Source organism: Tympanuchus pallidicinctus, unplaced genomic scaffold, assembly GCF_026119805.1.
Source record: "Tympanuchus pallidicinctus isolate F22 unplaced genomic scaffold, pur_lepc_1.0 scaffold1, whole genome shotgun sequence".
NCBI classification, from domain to species: Eukaryota; Metazoa; Chordata; class Aves; order Galliformes; family Phasianidae; genus Tympanuchus; species Tympanuchus pallidicinctus.
The window spans coordinates 19,751,705-19,778,328 of NW_026294618.1; the positions used below are offsets into that span (position 1 = coordinate 19,751,705).

The 26,624-nt window shown below is 39.1% G+C and overlaps 2 protein-coding genes across 21 annotated transcripts in view; both read left to right on the forward strand.

Annotated features, from left to right (window-relative positions):
• FBXO25 (F-box protein 25) overlaps positions 1 to 26,624 on the forward strand; it is a 653,677-nt gene that overhangs the window by 577,342 nt on the left and 49,711 nt on the right. The window lies entirely within an intron of this gene.
• Positions 1 to 26,624, forward strand: part of DLGAP2 (DLG associated protein 2) — a 451,834-nt gene that overhangs the window by 368,086 nt on the left and 57,124 nt on the right. For all 20 annotated transcript variants that reach the window (XM_052697261.1, XM_052697288.1, XM_052697313.1 and 17 more), the window contains one exon: positions 12,284 to 12,495. In XM_052697261.1, coding sequence (XP_052553221.1) covers positions 12,284 to 12,495 — 212 coding nt within the window. The remainder of the gene's footprint in view (positions 1 to 12,283; positions 12,496 to 26,624) is intronic.

Genomic DNA, 26,624 nt, shown 5'->3' on the forward strand with positions numbered 1-26,624 from the left:
GACTTTTGGTACTGCTGTCTGAGCCAGTATCACCCACGCTGCCTTCACTACGATTTATGACCAAATTAACTGGGCTGTTTCCACAGCAGAAAAGGCTTGTGTGGATTGCAAGGCAGTCTGCATCCTCAGCCAGTACGGACATGTGCTGAGCTGTTTGCCTATCTACAGCCCAGTACAGTCCCACAGGGACATCTCATCTAACACAGTGCCTTCCCAAAGCAGGAATGGAGTAGGCTGCATTGCCCTCTCCCTAAGCAGGCAAAAAAAACAACCAATATCATTCTATCAATGATGCTGTAAAGCTCTGACTAAGCTGTTGTCTTAGACTACTGATGTCTTAAATTACCTTAGTAATCAATGATATAACAGTGCACTTGCCTTCATGTCTGCGTACTAGGAAGCTCATACTGACTTCAATGGATTGCTGAAGCTTCTTTTTTCTGAACAGGAATGGAAAGATCTCAGAGTTAGTATTTGTTAGCAGCCAAAACAAAGCCCTTCTACTGCAGAAGCATCAAGGCTGGGAGCAGAAAAGGAAGGCCGTGATCCCACTGCCCTTTAATCAGGCAGAATTGTCCTCCTTTAAAATGTTAGTACCATGTGCTGCCAAATTGTTTTTTGACATTAACCTCAGCAAAGCTGAAGGCTGACCTTTGCAATTGTTACCCAAAGGTGTCGCTGGAGAAATTTCCAGTCAGAAGTTAATATTTTATACACCTGGGCCAGTCACATCTGTCAAATCAGAGTGCAAGCTTGGGGCCATGCTGACTGCATGCCCTCCTGTGCTACTGGCAGCTGCCTTGGGCACACCTGGCTCCTCTGCTGGACAGCCAGCATGAGTTTTCTTGCAAGAAGGTAATGGCACAAAAATAGTGAAGCATTCATAAATATTATTTTGATTTTTTTTTTCCCACCCGGTGCTGTACTTATAGCTGTGTTGTTTTTTTTTTCAAGTGCAGTTGCATGTGTTTAAATGGCTGAAGGTGCATGTGGACAACGTCCCTGCTAGGAGAAGTGATCTTTTGGAAAGTATGCAGATAACTAAGCATCACCTAGTAGCTAGACAGAATGAAGTCACTCATTTCACTCTGTGCTCTAAATAATTGCAGTCATTTGGAGTTAGCTGTACAAAACACTTCTTAGTTATAATGAGAAAAATGTATGAAAGGCATGTTTTATATAGTCTTTAAAATCATTTATGTTTTAAAGACATTTAAAGATGCTTTTTTTCCACTAGTTCCATTATAACCAATAGGAAAAAAAATAAAAACTATAATTTTCTGTTTAGATTTAAAAAATGCACTGTTTAATACAGATTTATAGGTCGGGCCTGAGGATGCTGCCTTTTAGGTTCTTCCTGCATGTCTAGCTCTATAGTTACTCTGCAACATCTGCAGTCTGATTTTGGAGATGCCATATGTTTTAAGTATGTGGGCAGCACCTCTCTTTTCCTTTATGGACCTTTTTTTTCTCACTCTGTACTTCACTGACAATGAGTGATGTATGGATTTTGCCCACAGGTAATGATAATGCTCTGAACATGAGACAGCAGTATACCCAGGTGGCCAAGAAGGCCAGTGGCATCCTGGCTTGCATCAGGAGCAGGGCAGTGATTGTCCCCCTGTACTCAGCTCTGGTGAGGCCGCACCTCGAGTACTGTGTCCAGGTTTGGGCCCCTCACTGCAAGAAAGACATTGAGGCCCTGGAACGTGTTCAAAGAAGGGCAACAAAGCTGGTGAGGGGTCTGGAACACAGGCCTTATGAGGAGCAGCTGAAGGAGCTGGGAATGTTCAGCCTGGAGAAGAGGAGGCTCAGGGGAGACCTTATTGCTCTCTATAAGTACCTGAAGGGAGGCTATAGTGAACTGGGGGTCAGCTTCTCTCGTGCAACTGGTGATAGGACTAGAGGGAATGGCTTCAAGCTGCACCAGGGGAGATTTAGGCTGGAAGTTAGAAAATACTGCTTCTCTGAAAGAGTGGTCAGGCACTGGAATGGGCTGCCCAGGGAGGTGGTGGAGTCACCGATCCTGGAGATGTTCAAGGAATGTTTAGATGTTGTGTTGAGGGACATGGTTTAGTGAGAGCTATTGGTGATAGGTAGATGGTTGGACTGGATGATCTTGTAGGTCTTTTCCAACCTTAGTGTTTCTGTGATTCTGTGATAAGGTAACAAATCAACTCTGAATTTCCCTTTGTATCTACAGTGGTAAAGGCAAAGACATTTGCAGCAGGATCTGTAGGTGATTTTTACTGGTAGGTCATGCAGTATAGAGATACTGCATTGAGTGGACTGATTATACTTTCTTCTTCTGACTGGGGCTGGAAAAGGACACAGTAGGAACATGAACATCACACAGTGGTCGTCTTGTCACCCACACCTTCATTGGTCATAAAAAAATATGCAAATATTAATGTTTGTGTCACCAACTCTAATGCATAAGTTTCCAAGGTAGCAGAAAATCAGACCTCTCTTTTCTCAGAGCCCTTTAGGTGCAGTGAATGTACTGTATGGCTCCACCTGTACACCCTTCCAGGCCTCTTCTGCTTTAAGCAGTAGCTAAAAGGTAGCTTCCCAATGGGGGACTTCTGTTTCTCTCACTTCTACCTCACATTCATAGAGAAGATACAGCAGGAATGGTACAAATTAGGCATTACCATACATATAAGTTTTGCATTTGCACACATGTTTTTTTCATGCATATCCATGTTGTTTGGACTTCTCAGTCCAGATGAAAGGAAAAGGCAGAATTTACCCAGGATAGAAGAAATGTCCATGTGCAGTCCTGCATCTCTCAGGGGAGCTTAGCTTCCAGTCAGTTTTTCCTCAGCTCTGCTTAATGTCTGATAAAATTGAAACAACAAAATAGAAGACCTTTTAATTCTTCTTCCTGGCGCCTGTGATCTTTAAAGCACATGGAGAACAAATAATATGCCAGTCCATAATTCTACCATGCTGTAGTTTTGTATATTACTCAGCTGAAATGCTGTATCATTCTTTTACCTCCCAAATACTCACAACTGTTATTTACAATTTACTTTATTAATTGTCATAAATTCAACTCTGAGTTTTTTCCTTTTCTGTAATTTTTCTTCACTGCACTGTGCAGATAGCTGGCTCCATCTACTCTGCAGATATATTTCAATTAACTCAGTCTACTTTTCCCAAAAGCATCCATCAGCAAAATTTGTAGTTAGTTTCAGTTGCTGTGGTTCTATGGGCCTTCTCTACTGCCTTGTTTGTAGGTGTATTCCTGACTCTCTTTCATCTGCAATGAATGATGAGCTGCAGTTCAGTGTAGGTCTTTCAGCAATGTGATGCTTAGTTTTATTGACTTGAGCAGAATTTGCATTGTAGTCCAATTAATTAAATTCAAGGAGAAAGGTGTAAACGAAAAGGCAGCAATGAGCTGGCCCAACAAGACAAGGAGAAAAAAAAACACCCTTGGGGTTGAGACTATGGTAAATTAACTGGCAGAAATGCTGCATTTTTTTTTCAGAAGCATGAGAAGTTCCAAGTTTCTGTCTTTGGTGCTTCTGTGGCTTGTGCATTATTGAAACACTTGCTCCCTTAGATTGCATCCATACTAACAAAATCACCATGAGCAACTCTGCTGATGACACCAAGTTATGTAGTGCAGTCCACACCCCAGAGGGATGGGATGCCATCCAGAGGTGGTGAGGCATTGGAGCAGGTTGCCTAGAGGGGTGGTGGATGCCCCATCTCTGGAGACACTCAAGGTCAGGCTAGATGGGGCTGTAAGCAACCTGCTGTAACTATAGGTGCTCTGAGCACCCTGATCTAGCTGTAGGTATCCCTGTTCACTGAAGGAGGCTTGGACCAGATGACCTTTAAAGCTTCCAACAATCTAACTACTATACTGAATAGTATTCGGAAAAGTTTCTTGGCACTACACCCTGATTCTCTATGCTGTTTTGTTATTTGGCCTCTCAGGCACTGTTTTGATCCCAGCCAGCTAGAATTTCCCTAAACAGCTCCTGGGTACAGATCAGGACATACTGCAGATCAGAGACTGTTCTCAGAAGACACGCTGCTTTGGAGGCACAGATTGCCAAGCCGTATGGATGTGGGGTGCTGCAGGCTGGTTTGGCCTCCACACAAGACAGTGAATCTTCACCATAAAGCAGTCATCACGCCATTTTTACCCTCTCTAGTACTGATGACTGTGCAGCACCTCACCAGTTCAGATAAAAAATTAATTATTCTTGTTAGGGTTATTTTCCAACCAACATTCTAAATCACTTTACAACTACTGGATTTGCTAGAAAAGCTGAATATTGGTTAAGGAAAACCTGTTCAGTCTACACTGATGGTAGTATATTTTTCATCAGCTTAGGCTGACCATGAGGCAGCATCCTGAGTCAATTATGAAAGGAAATACATAGTTGAGCAGAACCTAACGTGCTTGGTTAAATTCATACTGTTTTTATGTCTTGGATTAACAGGCTGTCCCTGTGTTCTCATTTAAGCACAACCAAAGCTCTCCCTTCGGTTCAAGCTTATGTTGTATTTATATCAGTGAGCTCCAGGCTTAGCAAGGAAAAGTCAGAGTGAGGACAAAATCACTGCTGACATCTGACTGCACCTTGGTTCACTGTGCCAGCATGGTGCATATCCAGAAGATCCCAGAGGGAACCAGCAATGTATCATGGAATTTGTGGAGCATAATATTTGCAGCTAGCTGAATGGCAAGTCTGCTTTGTACAAGCACAGTATGTCATGAGGTGGGCATTTGCCACACATTGCTCTGAACAATATAAACAAAGCCAGTCTGTCCTCACAAGCATGAGCATGAGCAGTGCACAGATGAACCTCATGAGGTTCAACCAATCCAAGTGCCAGGTCTTGCACCTGGGTTGAGGCAACAGTTTGCATACAAGCTGGGGGATGAAAGGATTGAGTGCAGCCCTTCCAAAAAAGGCCTGGGGGTTCTGGTGAATGACAAGCTGAGTGTGAGCCAACAGTGTGCCATCACAACCCAGAAAGCCAACTGTAGCCTGGGCTGCACATAAAGAAGCATGGCCAGCAGGGCAAGGGAGGTTATCCTGCACCTCTACTCTGTGCTGATGAGGCCTCATATGGAGAACTGCATCCAGATTTGGAGCCCTCAGTCCAGAGGGGGGGGGCATAAAACTGATTCAAGGGATGGAACTCCTCTCCTGTGAGGACAGGCTGAAAGAGCTGAGGCTGTTCGGCCTGGAGAAGACTCCCACGTGTCCTGATAGCAGCCTTTCAGTATCTAAATGGGAGCTATGAGAAGTAAGGGGATGGGCTCTTTACGAGGGTCTGTTGTGATAGAACAAGGGGAAATGATTTCAAGCTTAAAGACGGTAGAATTAGGTTGGACATAAAGAAAACGTCTTTTACAGTGAGGGTGGTGAGGCACTGGAACAGGTTGCCCAGTGATGTGGTTGATGCTCCATCCTTGGAGACTTTCAAGGTGAAGCTGGATCAAGCCCTGGGAACCTATCTAGATGTGGTGTCCCTGTTAATTGCGGGGGAATTGGACTTGATGACCTTTGAAGGTCATTTCCAACACTAAGGATTCAATGATTTAACCATCCTTGGGTTACAAATTACAGGATTGCTGCTGGAAAACCAATCAGGAAACCTATTGCTGGTTCACTTTGTTTGTTTGTTTGTTATAAGTATTATTTTAATGAAAGGAACTCTGTTTTCTAGAAAGTAAAAAAGTGGTGAGCAAACAATCCCGATTACACTGGATGTAAATCTTCTCATCAAGGAGAGGAACTTTGAGTGGGATTGCCTGTGAAAAACTAAAATCAGGCAGTAAAGAACACTGGCACTGTTGTTTCTATTTGAAAACGTTCCAGCTGGAATATTATATTTATGTTTTGTGATGTGCATGAGTGTTGAGAGTCCATCGATTCCCAGATTCCTGATTTCAAGTTTTGTTGTTTAAAAGCCATTGTAAAGCCTACATTGTTTAGAATCTATGTGATGTTCTTCATCTTCCTGTCATACTATGGTTATTCATATCAAAGTATAGGGAGAATTGCAGGTAAGACAAAAACAACTTGCATTCTCAGATTAGGTCCTGCCTTGATCCTGATGTTGATTGACTTTGTGGAGAACGCTGAAAGAACTCTCTGTACTTTTGAGTTGTCAAGACATTCAGGGAATAGGAGGTGGCATGTGAAAATTAAAGCTAATTAAGAGGATTGGCATTGTTAGTGGTGAGGAGGAGTCCCTGACATATTTTGTAGAGATTTTTGAATGGCTTCATTGTATAGTTCATACTCATTGAAAAATGAATCAGCACATTTTAAAAAACAAAATGCAGGAAACGTAGATTAAAATGTGTTCTGAGAATGGTGTTGAGACGCAAGCATAAGGTTAGCTACTGAGAAAACAAAGCTTTATTTTTAGATAATGTGCTCAAGACCCTGTAAAGACCAGTAGTGTTTAGCATCCACAGCCAGTAGAATGTCATTAATTTCAGAAGAAAATTCTAGTAATTAGTCACTGTTCCTTCTTCTGTTAAGTTTTTAAAAACATAGAGCCAACTCCCAACTCTCATTATAATACCAAGAAAATTCCTACCATGCTAAGAACATTTCAATCTGCCTTGCAAGATTTTCATCTGTTTCACCTATTTAGAGCTGTGCACAGAGATTGTTCTTCTAAGGCTTCTCAAAGAAGACTTCACTTGAGAAAAAAATCTACCTACATTTCAGATATTGTCCTTTTTTTTTTTTTTTTGGTCATCTTGACCAGACAGAGAAAGCATAAAATTACAATTACGGATCAATTACGTACTGTTTCCTATCTTACCCTTCTTTCTATCATCTGTAGTCTAATTTCATGCACAGACAGCTTCTAGTAAAATGTGAAATATATATTACTGAAATAAGATTTAGGTCAAAAATGAATATTTCAGTGCATTTTACATCTGCATGCTAATTAAATTTCACAGGACTCCTCTGAGGTAGGTAATTCTCATTTTAACCTTTCAGTATGAGAAATAAGAAGTGATAGTCAGCTTCCTCAGCTGAAGCCATATATTTAGAAGTGTTTCATTTTAGATAATAAAATGGTATGCCATATTTTAAGCAGATCAGCAATTCAATGGTGGAACACCTTTAAAACTCTTGGCACTGGGACCAAATACCACAGAAGTGCGTGTAACAACAGGGGCAGATCTATTTTGACAGGCCAGTGGCAGTTGCTGGTTTGACTTCTTTAGCTAAATCCTAAACTAAGATCATTGAATTAACAGTAGTCAGATTCCAGAAGAATGAATAATTCATTGATTCTTCCAGTTTTGACATCAGTGTTTTTTAAATGCAAGGTTGAGTATTCTGACTGCCAACACTAGTACCTGAATGGGAGCCTAGATTTCCCATCTATAGTTAGATATAAGGAAACATTTTTCTACCATAAGCATGATTAAACATGGGAACAAGTTGCCTGGAGAGATTTTGGAGTCTCCATTCTTAGCAAAACCCATCTGGACTGTCTGCTGTACCTGACACTGCCTTGACAAGGAGGCTGGATTGGAGACCTTTGAGGACCCTTCTAACCTCAGCAATTCCATGATTCCAGAAGTTTGGTGAATACATTCTTGTTTTCTGCATAGATGTACTTCTGTTTACATATAGAGAACGTACGCAATTTGAGAATTGGGGAAGACCTACTGCAGAAGCCCAATCAGGGGTCTGAAGGCAAGCCTCCTTCAGCCCTGTTCTTCTGATCAATGTAATCTAAGCAAAAGTAAGACACACCGACACAAAGGACTTCAGAAAAAAACAAAAGGGTGAAAGCTTTTCTTCTAGATCAGGGAAATGTAAAAAACTCTACTCTAGAACACTCAAATTCACACTGTTAAGATCTCTGTTCTGTTTCTACCTTGCGAGATTTGGGCTCCAAACCACATTTTCCCAGTTCCCAGCTTAGAAGGCATTTCTAAGGCAGCTTAGAATTAGGGCATTTCTTTTTTTCTTCAAATTATCCACAATGTAATGCTAAAACTCTTGTGCATAAAGTTCATGTCAGCGTTTGGCTCAGGACTGTAACTTAGGTCCCTTTTTACAAGGTAATTGCCTGGGTCATGATTGCTGCAACACACTTTCTTATACACAAAATCCTCTTCTACTGAACCTTTTCTAGTAATTCTGAGCATTTTACGGGAAGAAAAAAAGTTTGAATTTAATTTTCAGAAGATGGGTTCTAAACGGGAAACGACAAAAGGACCTTTCTGCTGCCTGTAACTGGATACAATGAACACTATAAAGAGGAAAGAGTTTAGATTTTTCTTTATACTCTGACTTCTGATTGACTAACTAAAGGGACCTTTTGATTCCTTTTGGACACTGTTATAAAGAAGCTAATTCTCCAAGACACATTTTCTGGCAAATTCAGGCTCCTACCTAAGGTTCTGGAGTTCACTTCTAGGATCTGCTGCATAAAATGTAATAAGGTAAGTTTTAAGTACCAGATTCTGGACCTCAGTAACAAACCTAAGACAAACAGTGAATGAGAATCAGAACGATTAAATCCATTTCCTGTACATCCTTTTGCTCCTTGTATCAACAATGTATTTAATTGGTGTAAGAAACTCATGATTTTCTGCAGTATTTATAATGAAATCAGCAAAGTGGCAAAAATAAAGGAAAAGATCTGGACCTTGTCAGCTTGTTGTTCTTACAAAAGGAAATTCACATGGTAATATGCAGTCTAACTCCTCTGTGGGTAAAAACTGCATACACAAGAATTCATGTTAACGTCTAGAACAGAAGGAAGACTTTTTTTTTCAACGTTATAAATATCAGCACTCATTGCTATATGCAAGTAGATAATTAGGGTAATTATTCCCAATTAGCAGCTGCAAACCCTGCAGATGGGAATTTCAGGGGCTGGTAACCATTGTAAGAAAGTATTTCTGCATGCTGTAAGGCACTTTCATATTTTGGAAAATACACATATAATGACCCTCATATTTGCTGTAAAACCTTGTTGTTAATACTTCCGTATAAAGAAAACTCTTTCCTGTACTATTTCCTGTACTATTATAGTACTTCTTTTCTTTAAAGCTATGGTGCAGCCTGAGACTGCCTGGATTTTTCTGAATATTTAACCCATCAGTTAAAGTCATTAATGAACCAGTGCTGGCCAAACTGGGGCTCAGATTTTGCTTCTTTTCTTGCACTGTGAGGACAAACAATGTCAATGGCCCTTAATTGTTTCTGAAGACAGCAGATGGACTCCAGATGTTTTCATAGGCTGGGTATGAAATCTGAGAGAACATGCAGTGAAACTTCCTTGCTAGGCTTCAGAACTCCTGTGCTTGTTGGATTCTGTTCCTTTGTATGGCACAACAGTAAAAAAAAAAAAAAAAAAGGATACCTATTTTAATTGTATGTAATGCTTCTATTTCAATAACAGGTTTATGTGATAGTCAGCTGGTTATTATGGTTATAACGGGATTCATGGTGTGTGTGTGTGTGTGCAGCATCACAAGCACAAATAGAGTAGGGATTCTTCAGTTCCTTCTTTGGAATTCATTTAAGTTACGAACTCAGAAAATATAAGAAACGTTATTAGCAATAACAGTAAGACATGTGACTCTAATATTTGTTTTTTATAAAGCTTTTTAATGTGAAAAATCAGTCATTCCTCTCTTTTAAAATAAACTTTCACTTTCAAGCACCACAACTAAGCCTGTATTTATTCCTTTATCCTTATCCTATCCTTATCTGTATACCTTGTTCATCTGGATGTCCATTAAAACCTTTTTCAGGATTTGGAACTTGTTTTTAGCTTTGCTGACGTATAAGTAATAGAGAGCTTTTAAAAGTGAGAGCCTGTTTATATGATATCCATTAATATTTCATAGTATCATTTTTTAATTCTGAATTTTACATTAAATTGTACTGCCAGCTGTGGATAATAATGCTTAAAAATATTTATACTGAATATATTAGGGGACTAACTCCTACAAGTACTACTACACGTAAATGCCTCTTAATTTTCACAGAATCCCCAAAGTCTTTCCTCCAACATACTTATAGTGTTAGGTTTTAGAAAGGAAATGAAGAGGATGTATCACATTTAGAGATTTCAAGTTTGGACAAAAATTTTCATGCTATTCATCCAACCACCATCCAAAGCTGAATAATTAAGGTTTCACAGAATCTTAGACTTAAGCTTTGTTTCTTTGTATGATCTAAGCCATAATTCATTTAGATTCATGTTCCATCTTGTTACTTCATATAGGAATATAACTCGTAATTTATTTCTCTGATATTCCCCTCTAACATTCTCTGCTCATTGTGGTCTGATTCATCTTTCTCACTGACCATATTATCAGTATCTCTTTCTCTCCTGTGCTTGTCTCTTTAATATCTCTATCTTTACTTGTTCACCCTCTTTTTTAAAATTTCATTTCCTCCCTAATCCCTTTTTGGGACTCAAAGCACTACTCCAGTTCACCTGCTGTGTGGCTGATTCATATATCTTGAAAGGCAGCAAAGATGACAGGGGATCATGTTAGTTCTTTAAATCTGAACTCCAATCCTGCAGAAATCAATGGGAACATTTACTGAGCTCCACAGTGAACTCTGTCTTTAGGTCTGAAAAATATTTGACTTGAAAGTCTTTATTTGGCATCTTGCTTTGCAGAAACTCCTTAATATATGTTTTACTTGAAGTTCTGATTTATAGTGTGTTGGTAAATAATGCCATTCTACTTTGTAATATATAGGAAGTCATTATGCTTATAAAGGATTTGATGCTGCCAAGTGCATCAGCCCTGGTCCACCAAAGTGTTCTGCTGCATCTTTCTTTTTAACTGTAAATCATTATAATGGATTTCAGTGAGTTGCTTATATTGTTTAAGTAAATCACAGACCTCTGGAGATTATTGAGTCCAACCCCCCTGCTAAAACAGGTTCCTCAAAGTACGTTGCACAGGAAAGAGACCGAGTGGGTTTTGAATATCTCCAAAAAAGGAGCCTGCAATGAGTTTGTTCCACTGCTCTGTGACCTTCAAAGTAAAGAAGTTATTCCTCATGTACTCACAGACCTTCCTCTGTTCCGTACTGTGCCAATTGTTCCTTGTCACTGATCTGGGTACTGCTGAGAAGAGTCCCATTCACTTACCTTTAGATATTTATAAGCATTGATAAGATCCTCTCTCAGCATTGTCATCTCCAAGTAGAACAGTTCCAGATCTCTCAGCTTTTTCTCACATGAAAGATGCTTCAGACCCCTCATCATCTTTGTGGCACTCCACTGGACTCTCTCTAGAAGTTCCCTGTCTTTCTTGAACTGAGGAGCCCAGAACTGTTCACAGTATTCTAAATGTGGCCTCACCAGGGCAGAGTAGAGGGGGAGGATCACCTCCTTTGACCTGTTGGCCACACTCTTTTCAATGCACCCCAGGATCCCATTGGCCTTTTTGGCATCAAGGGCACACTGCTGGCTCATGGCCAACCTGTTGTCCATCAGGACACCCAGGTCCTTCTCTGCAGAGCTCCCTTCCAGCAGGTCAGCCCGTAACCCGTGAGCCCATAACCCTGCTTGCTGAGCTTACATGCAAGTCTTTAAACAAGGCTGGTTTCACTGGAAATTGAAAATACTACTCCTATTCAGTTCTCTGACAGTTTGCAGTATAGACACATCTATATTCTGACCACTAGATTTACTTTTTGGAAAACCATCCCAACTGTATGAAAGCAACTCCAGCTTCGATGTATTATTAGTAACTTGCTGCATTCCTGATATGTTACAGTCTCTATGAAGTATTTAGCAGTTGCTAAATTAAAAAACAAAAACAAAAATCCACGCTTGCTTTTTTTTTTCTTTTTCAGAAGTTTGTCCTTAATCAAAATAGTGCCCATTTATGCATAAATAGTGGCTTAGCTTAATTTAAAGACCTCAGTGAGTGAGTCTTCTGTCTTTGACATACGATCAGCCAACTGTTTATCAGCTGCCAATCTGCATGCAAACTTTTAAGAGGTCAAGATTTCCTGTAATTTACATCATATGTACATGTAGACCTTGCAACAAAGCTCTCAAGCAATGACTTGATTGTTTCTGAGGTTCTAACATTTATAAAATTAAAATTTCCCATCCTGATATTGAAAGTAAGTTCCCAAATCATTTGTGACCCTTAGAAATTTTTTTCTAAGTGATTTTTTTCTGAAGAAAAAAAAAATCACAACTTTTCTGTATAAAATGGAAACTGGAAAGAAGTATTTAAGTATATAAGTATAATGCATTTGTGTTTGATGGTCTCTATTAGGTACCTCAGGATGAATGGGGAGGATACCCTGCCGGTGGGAAAGATGAAGAGATTCCTTGCAGAAGAATGAGAAGCGGGAGCTATATTAAGGCTATGGGAGATGAAGAAAGTGGAGACTCTGATACTAGCCCCAAGACATCACCAAAATTAGCAGTTCGACCCGAGTCATTATTAAAATCCATTGGACAAAGACCACTGGGAGATCATCAAAAGTAAGTTTTACTACACCATGTTATAACCCTTCCTGAAAATTTCCATGAGTAGATTATTTTTCTTTCTGTCTCATTGATAGTGATCGTTCTTCGTAGGAAAAGATTATACTGTAGGTAAAGCTAACTTTGTCTTACTTAGTTTTAAATTAGCTACAGTTTCTCTTGATTAGCGGATGAAAAACTGCTGTCTTCCTCCATTTGTGTAATGAAGGTATTACTTAAGAAAGAGTTTACTGTATTTACTGAAAGAAATATATCCATCTTCATACGAGATCTTCAGAAATTTTTCTTTTTAGCAGGACAATTTTATAATTCTTCAGGATTTTTTGGTGGGTTTTTTTTTTTTCTGAAATAGAAAATACACTATTCTGTAAGAGCTATAATAAGAAGCAAATGATTGTGATAAGTTTGGTACCTTAAATCTTTTCAGTACAGTGCTTTCTTTATGTGTCAGATATATTGTACAGTACTCATTTAACACTTTGTAGATGCTTTGGTTTGACTGCTTTTTTGTTATTAATTGTTTTATTGTTGGTGTTTTGTTTTGTATTGTTCTGTGTTTTTTTTCTTCATTCATTGCATCTTTAATACGACCTATTAAATAACTAATGCAATTTTAAAAACTATAGGAAAACATGCAGTTGTATGTTAATGTTTATATCCTCTTCAATCTTTCAATGTATCATTTTAAATAAACTGTAATTCTTCTTTAGAACACAACTGGAAAGTGGTAGCCACATTTGCAATGTGCTTCTATTTATGTGGCTGGGTGTTTCTCACAGCTCAGAAAGTTGATCTTTTTGCCTGGAAGAAATACATAAAAAGAAGAAATGAAGAGTGAAACCTTTGATTGCTGTTTATTGTTCTCTTGATAATACTATGCACAGTACAGCATAATGACTCATCCTTTCATAAAATAAAATGAAACAAAACAGAAACCTTAGGCAAAAAAAAAAAAAAAAACAAAACTTTTGGCTTAATTAGATTGAATTATTTAGCTTGCAATCTAGAAGAAAAGCACCAGCTTCCTCTGCTACTGAAGGGAACAGTGGTTTTGTACAATTTCTTATGCAATTCTATAGCTTCTATTCAAATGCATACAGAACAGTGTTTGTACTATGAGATGCTGTAAGACTTCTGAGATACTGTGAAGTGAGACTGCTCTGATAAAATTCATTCGGAACAACTTATGGCATCACAAAGAATGCAAAAGGCCTGTGTTTAGGCAACTGAGCCAGATCTGAATGTGCATCTGAAGGATTTGCTAGCATAGCAGCTCCAATGGTAGGACCATTGGCTTTTTATCTAAATACTGCTGTCAGACCTGTACCTGGTTGATTTCCAAACATTAAAATGTAAGATCTTAAAGGTACTAGTTGGAGTCAACATTCAAATATATATATTTATATCCTTAGTTGTTGTGTCTGGGCTGGATTTTGAGGTTGAGGCACACTGGCTATAGTGACTGGTTTAGTCAGGGTTTCTCTGGGAAGCAAAGAGAGTGGTCATGCGTCAGGGGGTGAGTAGAGGTTGTTCAGGGTAAGGAGCCCATAATTTCTCAGCAATGGCAGAGGCTTATTTTGTGAATTCCTCTGTCTTGGGTTTTCTTGTAAATGACTGTGAAAGCTGTGGGTCCTGCAAAGGGTCAGAGGGATAAATAAGGGAGATCTAAATTCCAGGGTTTGCCAAAAGTGACCCTTCTGAAGGCAGTGGGCAAAGGGGAGGTAGTCAGCTTTCACACATTGACAAGCTGTATTTCTGCTAGTAAATTAAACAGTGCCAGAGCAGAGGTCTGAGCACTGAAATCTAACCACACGGGCTGACCTGGTTTTAGAGAGGTCTCCCTCGGGTTTGTCATTTGGGCCTATGAGTGCTTCCTCAGACACTGCTGAGACTTGGTCTGGGTGGTAGTGTGGGCCCAGGATCATTCCCAAAAGGCAGTTTGGATGCAGCCATCCTATCTTGATGGGTAAAAGAGTATAGCAATGGGGTTATGGCCAGGCAGTGCCAGTTGGCTTCAAGGCAAGAGAACAGGCATGGTAATTGTTAATGTATTTGTACAGACATAGCAACTGAGTCTGAGGAGAGCAGGCAGGACTACACCAGTTAGATCCCAAAGTGTCAGAGAGCACCAGTGTCATCTGTTGACTAAAGGGGAAAGCCAAGTTTCTATCAGAGCTTAACTCTGCTTTCTTGACTCTGCCTTATCATATGCTTGCCAACTATCGACAAAATAATCCTTATGCTGCTTTAAAAGTTGGCCCCCTTGTAAGAAAGATACTGCATTGTTATACAGGTTATCCTGTCAGATTTAACTTTCGTGAAGTGACAGGGACAAAGGATCTGCTAGATCAGTGGGTAATTTGTCAGTGAGTAGCTGGATTATGGGATCCAGTTGCAGATGAACTGGAGATGTAGGCATGCTGTCACGGATGAAGGTACATGGAAAACTGCTCAAAACATTGATTAAAACCCCAGTGCAATGCAGATGCAGTGTAGTTAGGTTGACAGTAGTGCATGTTCCTGGCCCCCAAAGATTTAGTGGCATAGAAACCATTAACTGCAGTAGGAAAAGGATAGTTTTTGTGATACTGTGAAGTACTACTCGGGATCTGCTGACAATTTGTCATAAACGCTGCACTAGAAATAACTGAGAATCTGACCTGTTGCTCATGTATCTTTTAAATCCTCATTTTTGCTTTAAACTGATGGACAGTACCTTGAATCTGCCAGCCTGCCATGTAGAGTTTTTCCTGTGTGACCTTCAGACAGAAATGTCACAACTATCCTCATTCTTGAATGTCTGTCTTGCAAAAACCTGCAAATTCCAACAGCCCTTGACATTATGCAGTACTTTGGGCAAGCAGGCAGACAGAAAATTTCTTGTTTCACAGAAATATTGATGAAATAATGATCCAAAACCTGGGATTTCACCAAAAGCCATCTCCTCCCAGTTCTTCCCTGTCACTCTGTCAGTGCGGGTCCCTGTAAAGTCAGTCAGATTGCTATGAAGGGCATAGCAAGGGGTGATGGTCATGGAGCCTTCCTCCCTCCTCCCACATGGTTCAGTAATCCCCCTTGCATGCTGAGTGCCCTTTGTACTGCTGATCTCACTGCTGAGCCAAAAGTGAAGGTTTTGAACAGCTTTCTTGCATGTATAGCTGGACCAAATAACGTGACTGGCGTGTCTTATGAGAAATTACATAATTCAAGATGTCAGGTGCATTAGCTTGCTTTTTAGCTTGCTTATAGGATGGAGGGAGCTAATGCACAGAAATAAAATGGGGCTTTTAGTCTCAGTCCTTTGCTTGAATGGACAGGATAGCTCAGAACTGAAATCTGGAAGAGCACCAGTAAACCTGCAATATGAATACCGATAGTTTCATTGCTATAAAAACATGCTTTTGCTTCAATAGGAGGGTTTCATAAGAATGCACCTAGTTTTTTTATCACTATACTGAATAGGCTAAAATGGAAACTGGACAAGTTTTCACTTAACCTTAAACATAATGTTGCTGTGTGTGCATGTTTCTCCTCTGAGTTGTATCAGGCATCTTTGAAAGGAATTATTTCCTATTTAAATTCCATTTATATTTTGACCAAAGTAAGCCCCTGTTTTGTTGGTTCGTGTTGCTCAAAGATTGAGAAAATCAAACATTAAAAATTCATGAACACTAAAAAAGCATATTTGTATCTGAGTAAGTAATTTTATGTAACAACATAACGAGCAGGTAAACATAACTGATTTAATATGACTATTAACATTCTGAGATCATTTATTTTAAGTAGCTCTTGGAAAGAAGCATATTTTAGTCCAAGTGGAAATGAAAAAGAAGTTGAGGGTCTGCCCTCCTCCTTTCCACACAGATGGTAGTTGCAGGGCTTGCACCCAAACAGTGCCATCTGATCATCGCCACTATCAAACCGTTGGCACAGCCAGCATCATCCCAGCCTGCCTGCAGCCCAGCACCAGGCTGGCTGCTAGGCAGCACCCAGGCATGTTGCATGGACTCACCCTGCTGGATGCAATCACCCTCAACGCAGGATAAGAAAGTTTAATCATGTGGATCAGTTGGCCGAAGAGTCAGATAACAGACCTGACTTATTTCTGATGTGGTCTAAGTGATTCAAATTTTGCTGGATTTTTCAAAAATTAAATGCATCCAGATATCTATAGACTACCCACTGAAGACAAATGCAGTTCAACTCTTACTTTGTGAATGCTGTTTCAAAAGAATAAGTAGCATGTCATGCTACTTACTTCTATAACTTCAAGTCAAAGGCCAATGTAATTTATTATTATTATTTCAAAATTGCATTTGAGTGAAATATAATACAATAAAGCTTGCTGTGCTGGAGACAGGACACGTATCTGAATCTGCTTTCTTTGAACTTTTTGATTTCTTGAAATTGTTCCAGAAGTGCCATTTATTGTGGAAATTACTGAGAGTTACAAGGGAAACAAACATGCTTCTTTTTTTTTCTTTTTTAGTATTTTTTACTTTGCTTTATGATAAGGCATAGAAAATCTTCTAGATGTCAGATTCAGTATCTTTTGAGTGTATATGTGTGTGTTGGAGGTGAAGCAAGCCTTTTCAATTCAGTCCATTGTTTTTTACTTTGTGTGAAGCTACTGGGGATGGAGTTCAAATCATAGATCACAGAATCGCTCAGGCTGGAAAAGACCAAGAAAAGATCATCAAGTCCAACCACAACCTAACCATACTACCCTAACTCTAACAACCCTCTGCTAAATCATGGCCCTGAGCACCACATTCAAACGGTTTTTAAACACATCCAGGGATGGTGACTCAACCACCTCCCTGGGGAGCCTATTCCAGTGCTTAACAACCCTTTCTGTAAAGAAGTGTTTCCTGATATCCAACCTAAACTTACCTTGGCACAACTTGAGGCCATTTCCTCTCGTCCTGTCACCTGTCACCAGTGAGAAGAGACCAACCCCTCTCTCGCTGTAAGCACCTTTCAGATATTGGAAGAGAGCAATAAGGTCTCCCCTCAGCCTCCTTTTCTCCAGACTAAACAGCCCCAGTTCCTTGTGTCTCTCCTCATAGGGCATATTCTCCAAGCCCCTCAAGACTTGTTGCCCTTCTTTGGATCTGCTCCAGCACCTCAGTGTCCATTCTGTACTGAGATGCCCAAAACTGAACACAGCACTCGAGGTTGGGCCTCACCAGTGCTGAGTACATGAGCAGGATGACTTCCCTAGTCCTGCTCACCACACCATTCCTGATACAAGCCAGGATGCCATTGGCCTACTTGGCCACCTGGGCACACTGCTGGCTCATATTCAGCCAGCTGTGCGTCAGTACACCAAGATCCCTTTCCATCAGGCTGCTTTCCAGCCACTCCTCCCCAAGCCTGTAGGGTTGCCTGGGGTTGTTGTGACCAAAATGCAGGACCTGACACTTGGCCCTATTGAAACTCATACAGTCACTCCATCAACTCTGATGGAAGGCAGTTTGCAGAATATAGAATGTAGAAGGTGTATACTGTGCTGTCAGGTATTTTCATTTACAGTAACAGTGCAGAGAGCTGAACAAGTAATGGAATTGTTAGCTGAAACAAAGGGAATGTCAATCCTGAATAAGTTTCATGGAACCTTGGAAGAGAGACTGCCCCACATAATTTGTAACCTAGACAATGTCATTATTCTGTATTTGTAGCAAAAGCAAAATTGAGAGATAGAAGCATCAGAAATGTGATCTAGAAAGGAAGGCTAAAAATAAAACTCTGGGCTACGTGATAGAAAAAAAATTATATGACTGAAGACAACGTTTTAGTCATTTGATGCTTCTCATATACAGGAAAAGAGAACTTAATATATTGATTATGTAAATGAACAGGGTAGCGCCATAGAAGTAGCTTGCTCTGTTTTTTCAGTATCTCCTTTTTGAAGTGCTGTGAAAGACTGAAAGCTGTCTAACCATTTAGTCAAAAGGGATAACAATAGCACTCAGCCCAAAGCTAATGTGCTCCATTTGAAGATCATACTGGTATCACGCAAATGAATGATCGTGCTGTGCTAAAGATTTCCATTATGCTCTGACTCATGGGAAACTAGAAGCCACATGCATAAAGATAAAATAGATTAAGCTACAATGAAATAAAAACAGTGACAGCAATGTGTACTTCTGTTTCTTGATTCTCTAATGGCAGATGTTACAGTGGTAGCAGGTAGTCCAGATACATTACGTTAATGGGTGAGCAGACATAAAGGTATGTAAATAGGTGCTACAAGTACCTGTGTGGGTAGGTACTATACAAATGTTGTTTCAGTGAGGAAGGAAATCTGCCATGGCAATAATTATTTGGTAGATTGCCATGGTAGAATAGCAATGCTCTTTTTTTTCTCTTGGCTAAGTTCTCCCTCTGTTCTCCTCTGAAGTGTTGCGGCCCCTTATTGAAGTGTTTCATGAAGTGCTTGTTTATTGTGAAATCTTGTTTATGGAGAAAAGCAGCATTGTTGGGTCTTATTAAACTCCACAGCACACTTGAACACTGTGCATGTCTACATTTCAGCCACTTTCCTTTGAAGTCTGATTCCTCAATATAAAACTACTTTATTTAGCAGTTTCAGCTGATGTGCCTGAATTAGACCTGAAATTGTTGACCCACAAATGTTTTCTGGACTTAAAGTTACACCAGCTGCAATGATCTGTGTTAACAATAATTTTTCCCTGCCCTTACATTTTTTTAGATGGAGAGATTTCATCTCTTTCTGCTCATACTGATTTATGCTGACTTAAGTATCAGAAATATGACTCAAGGCATGTGCACATGTTCTGTTCTACAGTATCCATTTTGGCACCATTTTTCTTGCCAAAGAACAGATAAAGGGGGTTGACCCAGAACAAGATTGATAGCACTCATCTGCCAGAGGGCTTGGCTCAAAAAGAAGCATGAAATACCAAAAGATCCTCTAAGAGAAAGGGAAATCTCCATTTAAAAATATAATCTTACCACCTATAATCATTTATGGTAACCATAGCACACTTACAACATGAGGAACTGAAAACAAAAGAAGAGAAATAGGGATGCTGCAAAGAACTTCACAGTTGAGAGTTCATATGCAGCTAGAAAAATGTCATATTTCTATGATGTGGCAAACTACTGAGGCAAGCCTTTTTTTTTGTAATTTTTAAGAGTAAACTTCAATGTACTCTTAAATCTTATGTGTTTTAAAGTAGGAATGATTTAGAAGCTGTTCCTGAGGTACATTTTGAATAGAAGAGGTGGGGAAAGTCACTAGAAAACTAATCCTCACCTTTTATGTGCTTTTTATTTATCTTTTTTTCTTCAATCTTCTGTTTTCCCTCAGTCTTTTTGTGTTTTTTCTTCTTGTGTTTTTCCTCAATCTTCTGACTCCAAAAAGCCTCATTACACACTTCATTAGCAGCTTTCTGAGGCCCTGTAGTGTACTAGCATCTACTCAGAGTCTCTGAGGGGTGAAATTGGAGATTTACTGAGGAGGGTTTGAGGCCTAATTACAAAGCCTTATCAACTAATAATGCAATCAGTGGGCCACTGGCACAATGATAGTGTTCTCTGCTACAGTCAATAAGATCTGGGTTAGATTAGTCCACAGGGTTAAGAAGGAATGCTGATGAAGGGCAACCAGTCATCTGTCTACCTAGGAGGCATCTTTTATGGGGTCAGAAGAAGGTCCCTATCCTTTCTTCCTCAGCAGAATAATTGGAAATTCTCTTAAGCACTGTAAGACTCCTTGTTCTCTTAGAAGTAGCAAAGCTGCCTTTCAGAAGTGTCTTTCTGAAATCCAGGGAGTAATTGAACCAGATCACTTGCCTTACTGTATTATATACAAGCTTTATGTTATAGGGCTGAAACCTATTACCCTGGATTAGGGACAGAAAGGGAATTCTGAAGGTCTGAACAAAGTGCAGAGTCTTCACGGGAATAAATGAGGCTTTTGTCATAAAGATGCAATTATGTGATGGATTGTGGTGAAACCATGGTCAGATTTAGGCCAGTCTTACAAGAGTGAACACTCAGACCCAAGAGAAAATTTATTTCAGTTTTGTTTTTGTTTATTTGCATGATTTGGTTTTTGTATTTTTTTTTTTTATAATTCCTGATTTCAGTGAATATGTTCCTTCTATATTTCATTTGAAAAACTGAATCAAGAGCAGCTTTTCTCATTTGTTTGGTTTTTAGCTTAAAAAAGAATGAAACTCTGAAGTATGTGTATAGAAACACTTCTGTACCTCAGGCAAGGACCTGAAAAATAAGGTGCTTTTTGTTAGCACAGATTGTATATATTTTCATTTCTTTCAGTTCTACTACATGGTTTGCTTAGATTTTTTTTTTTTCTTCTCAGAAATTCCATAGTCTCACAGTGTCATCAAACTCAGTATGAGAAACTCACTACTTTGTTTAATACCTGTTGGCTTCAGTGGACTTACATGCATGTTTAAATTAAGCTGCTGATCTTGGTACTGTAAATGCCTCTAAGTTTTTGCCATAACATCTGTCTGAGTTTCTTTGTTGCTGACCAGTTTGCTGTGTAATCTCTGGGATAAGCTCAGTATAGGATGCTGGGACAAGACTTTTACAATTAAGTATATGTGTGCATCTGTCACCTCTTACAAACAATGGCTTTTAGTTCAGATTTCCCACGTGAGACCCTTTTTATTATATCCACATTCTGCAAGTTTTGGAGAGTAGGCTTGTTTTGGAGAGTAGGCTAAGCAGAGAGGGATCAAACCATCAGACTGTTTAACTCTTCTAGATTATTTCCTCTTCTATTTTGGTTTGTATGGTTCTAAATCTGTAACTCCTTACTGGCAGGAAAGGTTCTCTCCTTCCAATGATTAGTAAATATTTCATCAGGAGTGCAGCAGCAGTCTCCAACTCTTTCCTAACATATTCTTGTCATAAATCAAATCATAGAATCCTACAATAGCCTGGGTTGAAAAGGACTACAATGATCATCTAGTTCCAACCCCTCTGCTATGTTCAGGCTCATCAACCACCAGACCAGGCTGCCCAGAGCCACATCCAGCCTGGCCTTGAATGCCTCCAGGGATGGGGCATCCACAACCTCCTTGGGCAACCTGTTCCAGTGTGTCACCACCCTCTGTGTGAAAACTAACACCTCCTAACACCTAATCTTAACCTCCCCTGTCTCCTTGATATCTTTCAGACATCTTTAAGAAAGGCTATGTGTCAATGAAATGCGTAGGCCTCTTAAAAATTTATTTTGGCCCAAATACTAATGTCTGTCACTGATCAAAGAGAAATTCCAGTCTGACAAATATTAGAAAAGAAATTCTTCACTGCAAATAAATTCTCCAAATTTATGTGCACTTTCAGTTTTTCAAAGAACCGGAATAACTGCATTATTCCAAAGGGAGAATCAGACTTAATGCCTATGCTCAGAGCTCTCCATTGCACTGTAGGCAGGCACATCTGTGCCCCTGTGCAGAACTCTATTGATTTCAGCAGGGATCCACAGAGACGCAGTGTGACTCGCAGCTGCTGTACAATGGTGCTGCCAGCTAAGCTTAATCATTAGATTCTGTTTGATGAGTTATTTCACGTACCTACTGAGACATAGTTAAGATAGATACAGATAGAGGAATGAATATCCATCGAAATGCAAATCTCTCAATAAAATAGGTTTTGATAACTTACGCTACTTTGCTAATCCTAATGCACCTGCCTTTTAGATGCCCAAGATGAAGTCTACAAATTTTATCTTTTTGTTCCAGAATGATACTTCTGAATTGCATGTGCTGATTTAAACAGAGGTGATTGTACCTGCCTTAATGTTCCCTTTCGTTCTTAGATTTTCTGACAAATGCAGGCATGATCATGCAAATAAAAACGTGAGGGTTTCGAATATTACAATTCCAAAAGTTAATTTGATGGAAAATGGACTTTCTTTATATCCGATGCTCTCTTAATAAACTTGATAGGCCCTTTCAGAATCATAAGGTGACTTTGTTACTGCAACTTTTAAGGGCCTGTGAAGACATTAATTCACTTTTGATATCTCCTTGACCCAAGGTGCACTGGAAGGTGAACATTCTATGGGATGATCACTATCTTGAAAGTATGCGAGTAGATGGAGGAATAAACTTGACAGATTTATCACATTTGCTGTGTGGTTGGCATTATGTTCGTGTATTTTTAAACAAAGCCTATTGGTTCTGTGACAAAGTACATGATATAAATTGCTCATTAGTAAATAATATTCAGGTAGATAAGCACAAGAAAAATGTGACCAAGAACCCTTTCTCAGGTTGCATATAATGTGTTTTTTTCCACTGTCAAGTACTGCTGCAATATGAATTTGCTGGTAGACATTAAGGGATTTGTTTGTTTTACATGGACTCTGGCATAGTTATAAACTCTAAGACCAAGTCAGTTAGTCAATCTGGAATTTCAGGGTGTCCTAAAAGGAAAACGATAATGTTTTATTATCATGCATATCAGATGCCGTTCCTGTCATGCATATCAGATATCTTTTAGCCGAATGGCCAAAAGACATCCCTTCTGCAGAACATCCAGTTGTTAAATGAGTCACTGTACAGTACTGAATGCTGTAAGTCCAGTTTGCAGAAATGCTAGTCATATAGCAGTGACACAGGCTTTTGGAAAAAAAGAGTCACATCAGCATCTGAGCTCAGTGATGACAAAGCATTAACTCAGTGCTGCACAAAGTGACAAACCAAGTGAGTGGTGCAAAGACCACAGCCAGGGTGTAGTAAAGACCACAGCGAGAACACCACGAATCAGCCAGCAATTCATGCTGAAGCTGTTTGGCTGCTTCAGGCACAGTGCGCAGTCATTTAAACTTTACAAAAGTTAGGTAGAACAGTGAAATTCTGGAAAAAGAACAAAGGAAGTTATTTAGTATAAAGTAACTTAAACAATTTTGCTCGTCTTAAAAATGCTGTTAACAGAGGAAATAAATGGCTAAATAATAGATGGCTAAGGATGAGGAAATAAGATTCCTTCCCTTACTAATGCTTTACTGTAGTTATTGCATTAGCAATACTGCAGTTATTGCATTAGCTTACATGACTGTTCCATTTATTAAAGCATGTTCTAAATACCCTTTAGTTTTTCAAGTCTTGGTTACAACAGGATAAGTGGGTAAAAAAGATAAGGGGACCTAGATTTGCTCCTCCGTCTAATCTAAATACCATCTAATGCTTTTTGATCACAATAAGTAAACTTGTCTTCCTACATCTTTACTGTTTGGAGTCCTTTTAAAGATAGCTACAAGAAATGGATAAACAGAGGAAAATATGTTTTCTGAAAGTCATAAATGTTTTTTTTTCTTTTTCTTTTCTTTTTTCTTTTTCAGCATACCTTGTAGCTTTTAGGCCTAAAGTAACAGAGGTTACTGGCTTCTGCGATGATGTTTTGAAAGCTCTTGAACAGAACTGTGGGCTGAGAATTGAGAGGGGTCTAAGCAGCAGGAAGGAGTAGGATCTGGGTTGACCAAGAAGAGGGGAGAGCTGAATGTGTATTTTTTTTGTATATGTGAATTCGGGGGCTGAAGGAAAATGCAGCTTTCAGATAGGAGCTGCAGGGCATATGAGGTCTGGATATAGAGATCTGAGACTTTGCAGGCTAGAGGTAAGCAAAAAAAGGGAGGCTGTAATGCAAGACTTCTAGAAACTTCTAAGTACTCTTTTTTTGGACTGTTGTCTCTTCCCTTATTCTTCATCTACTTTTTTTTTCTGTTTGAATATGCAGTCTAACTTCTTCCTCGTTCACTCTATGTCAGGATTATATATATGAGATGTATTATCAGATATACTACCAGGTATACTATCCCACATGAGCATGCCATGCTATAGTTGACTGTTATAATACAATATTTTGTCTTCCCTGAATACACTCACACAATCTGCCTGGTACTGAAAGTGCTGTTGCAAATTTGGCTATCTTCACTGGGACTCCTAACGCTTTCCTTTTAGAGTAGATGTTGTCAGGAGCTGCAGTGTCTGTACATAGGACTTCCTTATACCCAAAAGTTTGTTGAGGCTTTGAACCTTGCCTTCAGCTAAGAGACATCTCAAAAAAGATTTCCCCCTAGCTTCTGTGGACTTTCTCTGAATCCAGTGGTAAAGGGAAGGCAACCCTTGAGGGGAAAAAAAAACAAAGGGGCTTTTAAAGAGGAATCCATAAGAACTTGTCTGTTTTGAAAAGCAAGTGGAAAGTGGGCTGACATATCAGTTTAATTTTTGCTTTTAGTCTCTTCCTTTCTTTCCATAGTACCAAACTTTGCAGTCACGTATTTAATGTTAATGTGTGCATTTGTTTTGTGGCCCTGGAGATGAACTATCAAACCATTTTATATGTCCATGCTTGTCTTCATCAGCAATTAGCTGATAATGCCATCTACTGCAGAGCATAAAAGAAAATCATTTTCTTATATGGAAGTTGATAGAGCTGTGGTATTTTGGAACATTTTGGTATTTTGGTCAAGAAATTTGTAGCTGAGTTTATAAACAGAGTGACTGCCATTAAAAAACCAGCTTTTACCAATGTCACATATGATCTTATAGCATTATTGGTAATCGTGAAAGTTTTTTGAGCAATGGGTAATGATATTTGAAAAAAATATATCTATATAACTTTTGTGTTTAAAGCATTTATGTTTCTGGATCATGGTTATAACACGACTGCCAGTTTTACTATGCATTGAGACATTTGTCCTAGAGGATTAACTTGAATGTATATCTTAAAAATGAAAATTAATCATTTCTTTTTAACAGAAAGGATTTCAAAGTATTAATTGAAGAAATGTGAAATTGCTTTTACAGTCTAATATATGTAACACTTCTTTTATTTTGTTAGAGCCCTATGAATAAATTGCTTTCCTCTGATAAATTAAAAATTATTTAACTACCATGTTATGTCCAAACTCATAGATCAAAACCCAGCTGCTTGGCAGTACCATGGCATATGGGGCTTATTCTTCTCACAAATTACTGTTGTAAACATTGTTGATTGTATTTAATGATAGTAATACTTCACAAGGAACCGGTACCTCCATAAAGAAATACTATTTTTCATCAAAATCACTTAGCGAAGGAACCAGTTATTAGGAGCCAGTTTAATTCATTTTTTAAAATAGCTGTTAAAATAATTATTTATTCACAATTTAATTATTTTGCCTCTTTCTTTATTTTGCCCTGGTTTTAACAAATACCTCAAATACTTCTTTCATTCATAAACTGCTTCTGAACTCAGAATCCAAGATTTTATAATCTGATGACAAGCCGAAGGTCCAGATGTGACTTATCAAACTGTTCTGAAAAATACTACGTTAACAATACTAGGCAGATTTAGTAAAGCACATAAGAAGAATCAAGATGATACAAAGCAGGTGACAACCATCAGCCTGATGCCTACAAAGGAAAAAAGGTGTTGTTACATCCAACAATTTAATGTGGGCAGGTAGGCTCTGTATCACTTTGCCTTATCTGTTATATTTGTCTTCGCACCAATGGGAACAAAAAAGGTGATTACAGTTCCTGTTTTCATAATCTAAAATCAAATCAGAGCCTCTATCAGAGACTTACCATAATCTGCAAGTCATTTTGACATTAATGATTTAATTAGCCAATGTTCAGGTGCCTGCACCAGTGTCATACATTTTCATTTTGATTCAACAGACATAGCATAGCTTCTACACAGTTTACCTCTGTCTTGAAGTTAAGGAGATATTCTATGAAAGGCAGCAACCAAAATCAGGAAGTAAAAAACAGTATAGCTTCCAGGGAAATGTCTTAAGAGTTCAGAAAATAAAGCCTGCCTCGCATGAAGATTTAAGTAAATGACATTTCCTTTTTCTTTGAAGAAGAAGAAGCAGGCAGCCCATCGTAGAGAAGCAGATAGCTGCCCCAAGGAAATAAAGCTGTCTGTGCTGAGCCTGAGATGACCAAGGCAGCAATAACACATGGAACAATTCAGAGTAGATCTTCCAAGTATAAGGTCAGGAGGTCTATAAATCCCATCTGTTCTCGCAGCTGGTGATGTGAAGGACATTGAGTCGTCTTACATGTCTGACATCAAAGGAAATGGCCACACAGGGAGCCAGAACTCAGCACTTCTTGCTGCTCTAGTCA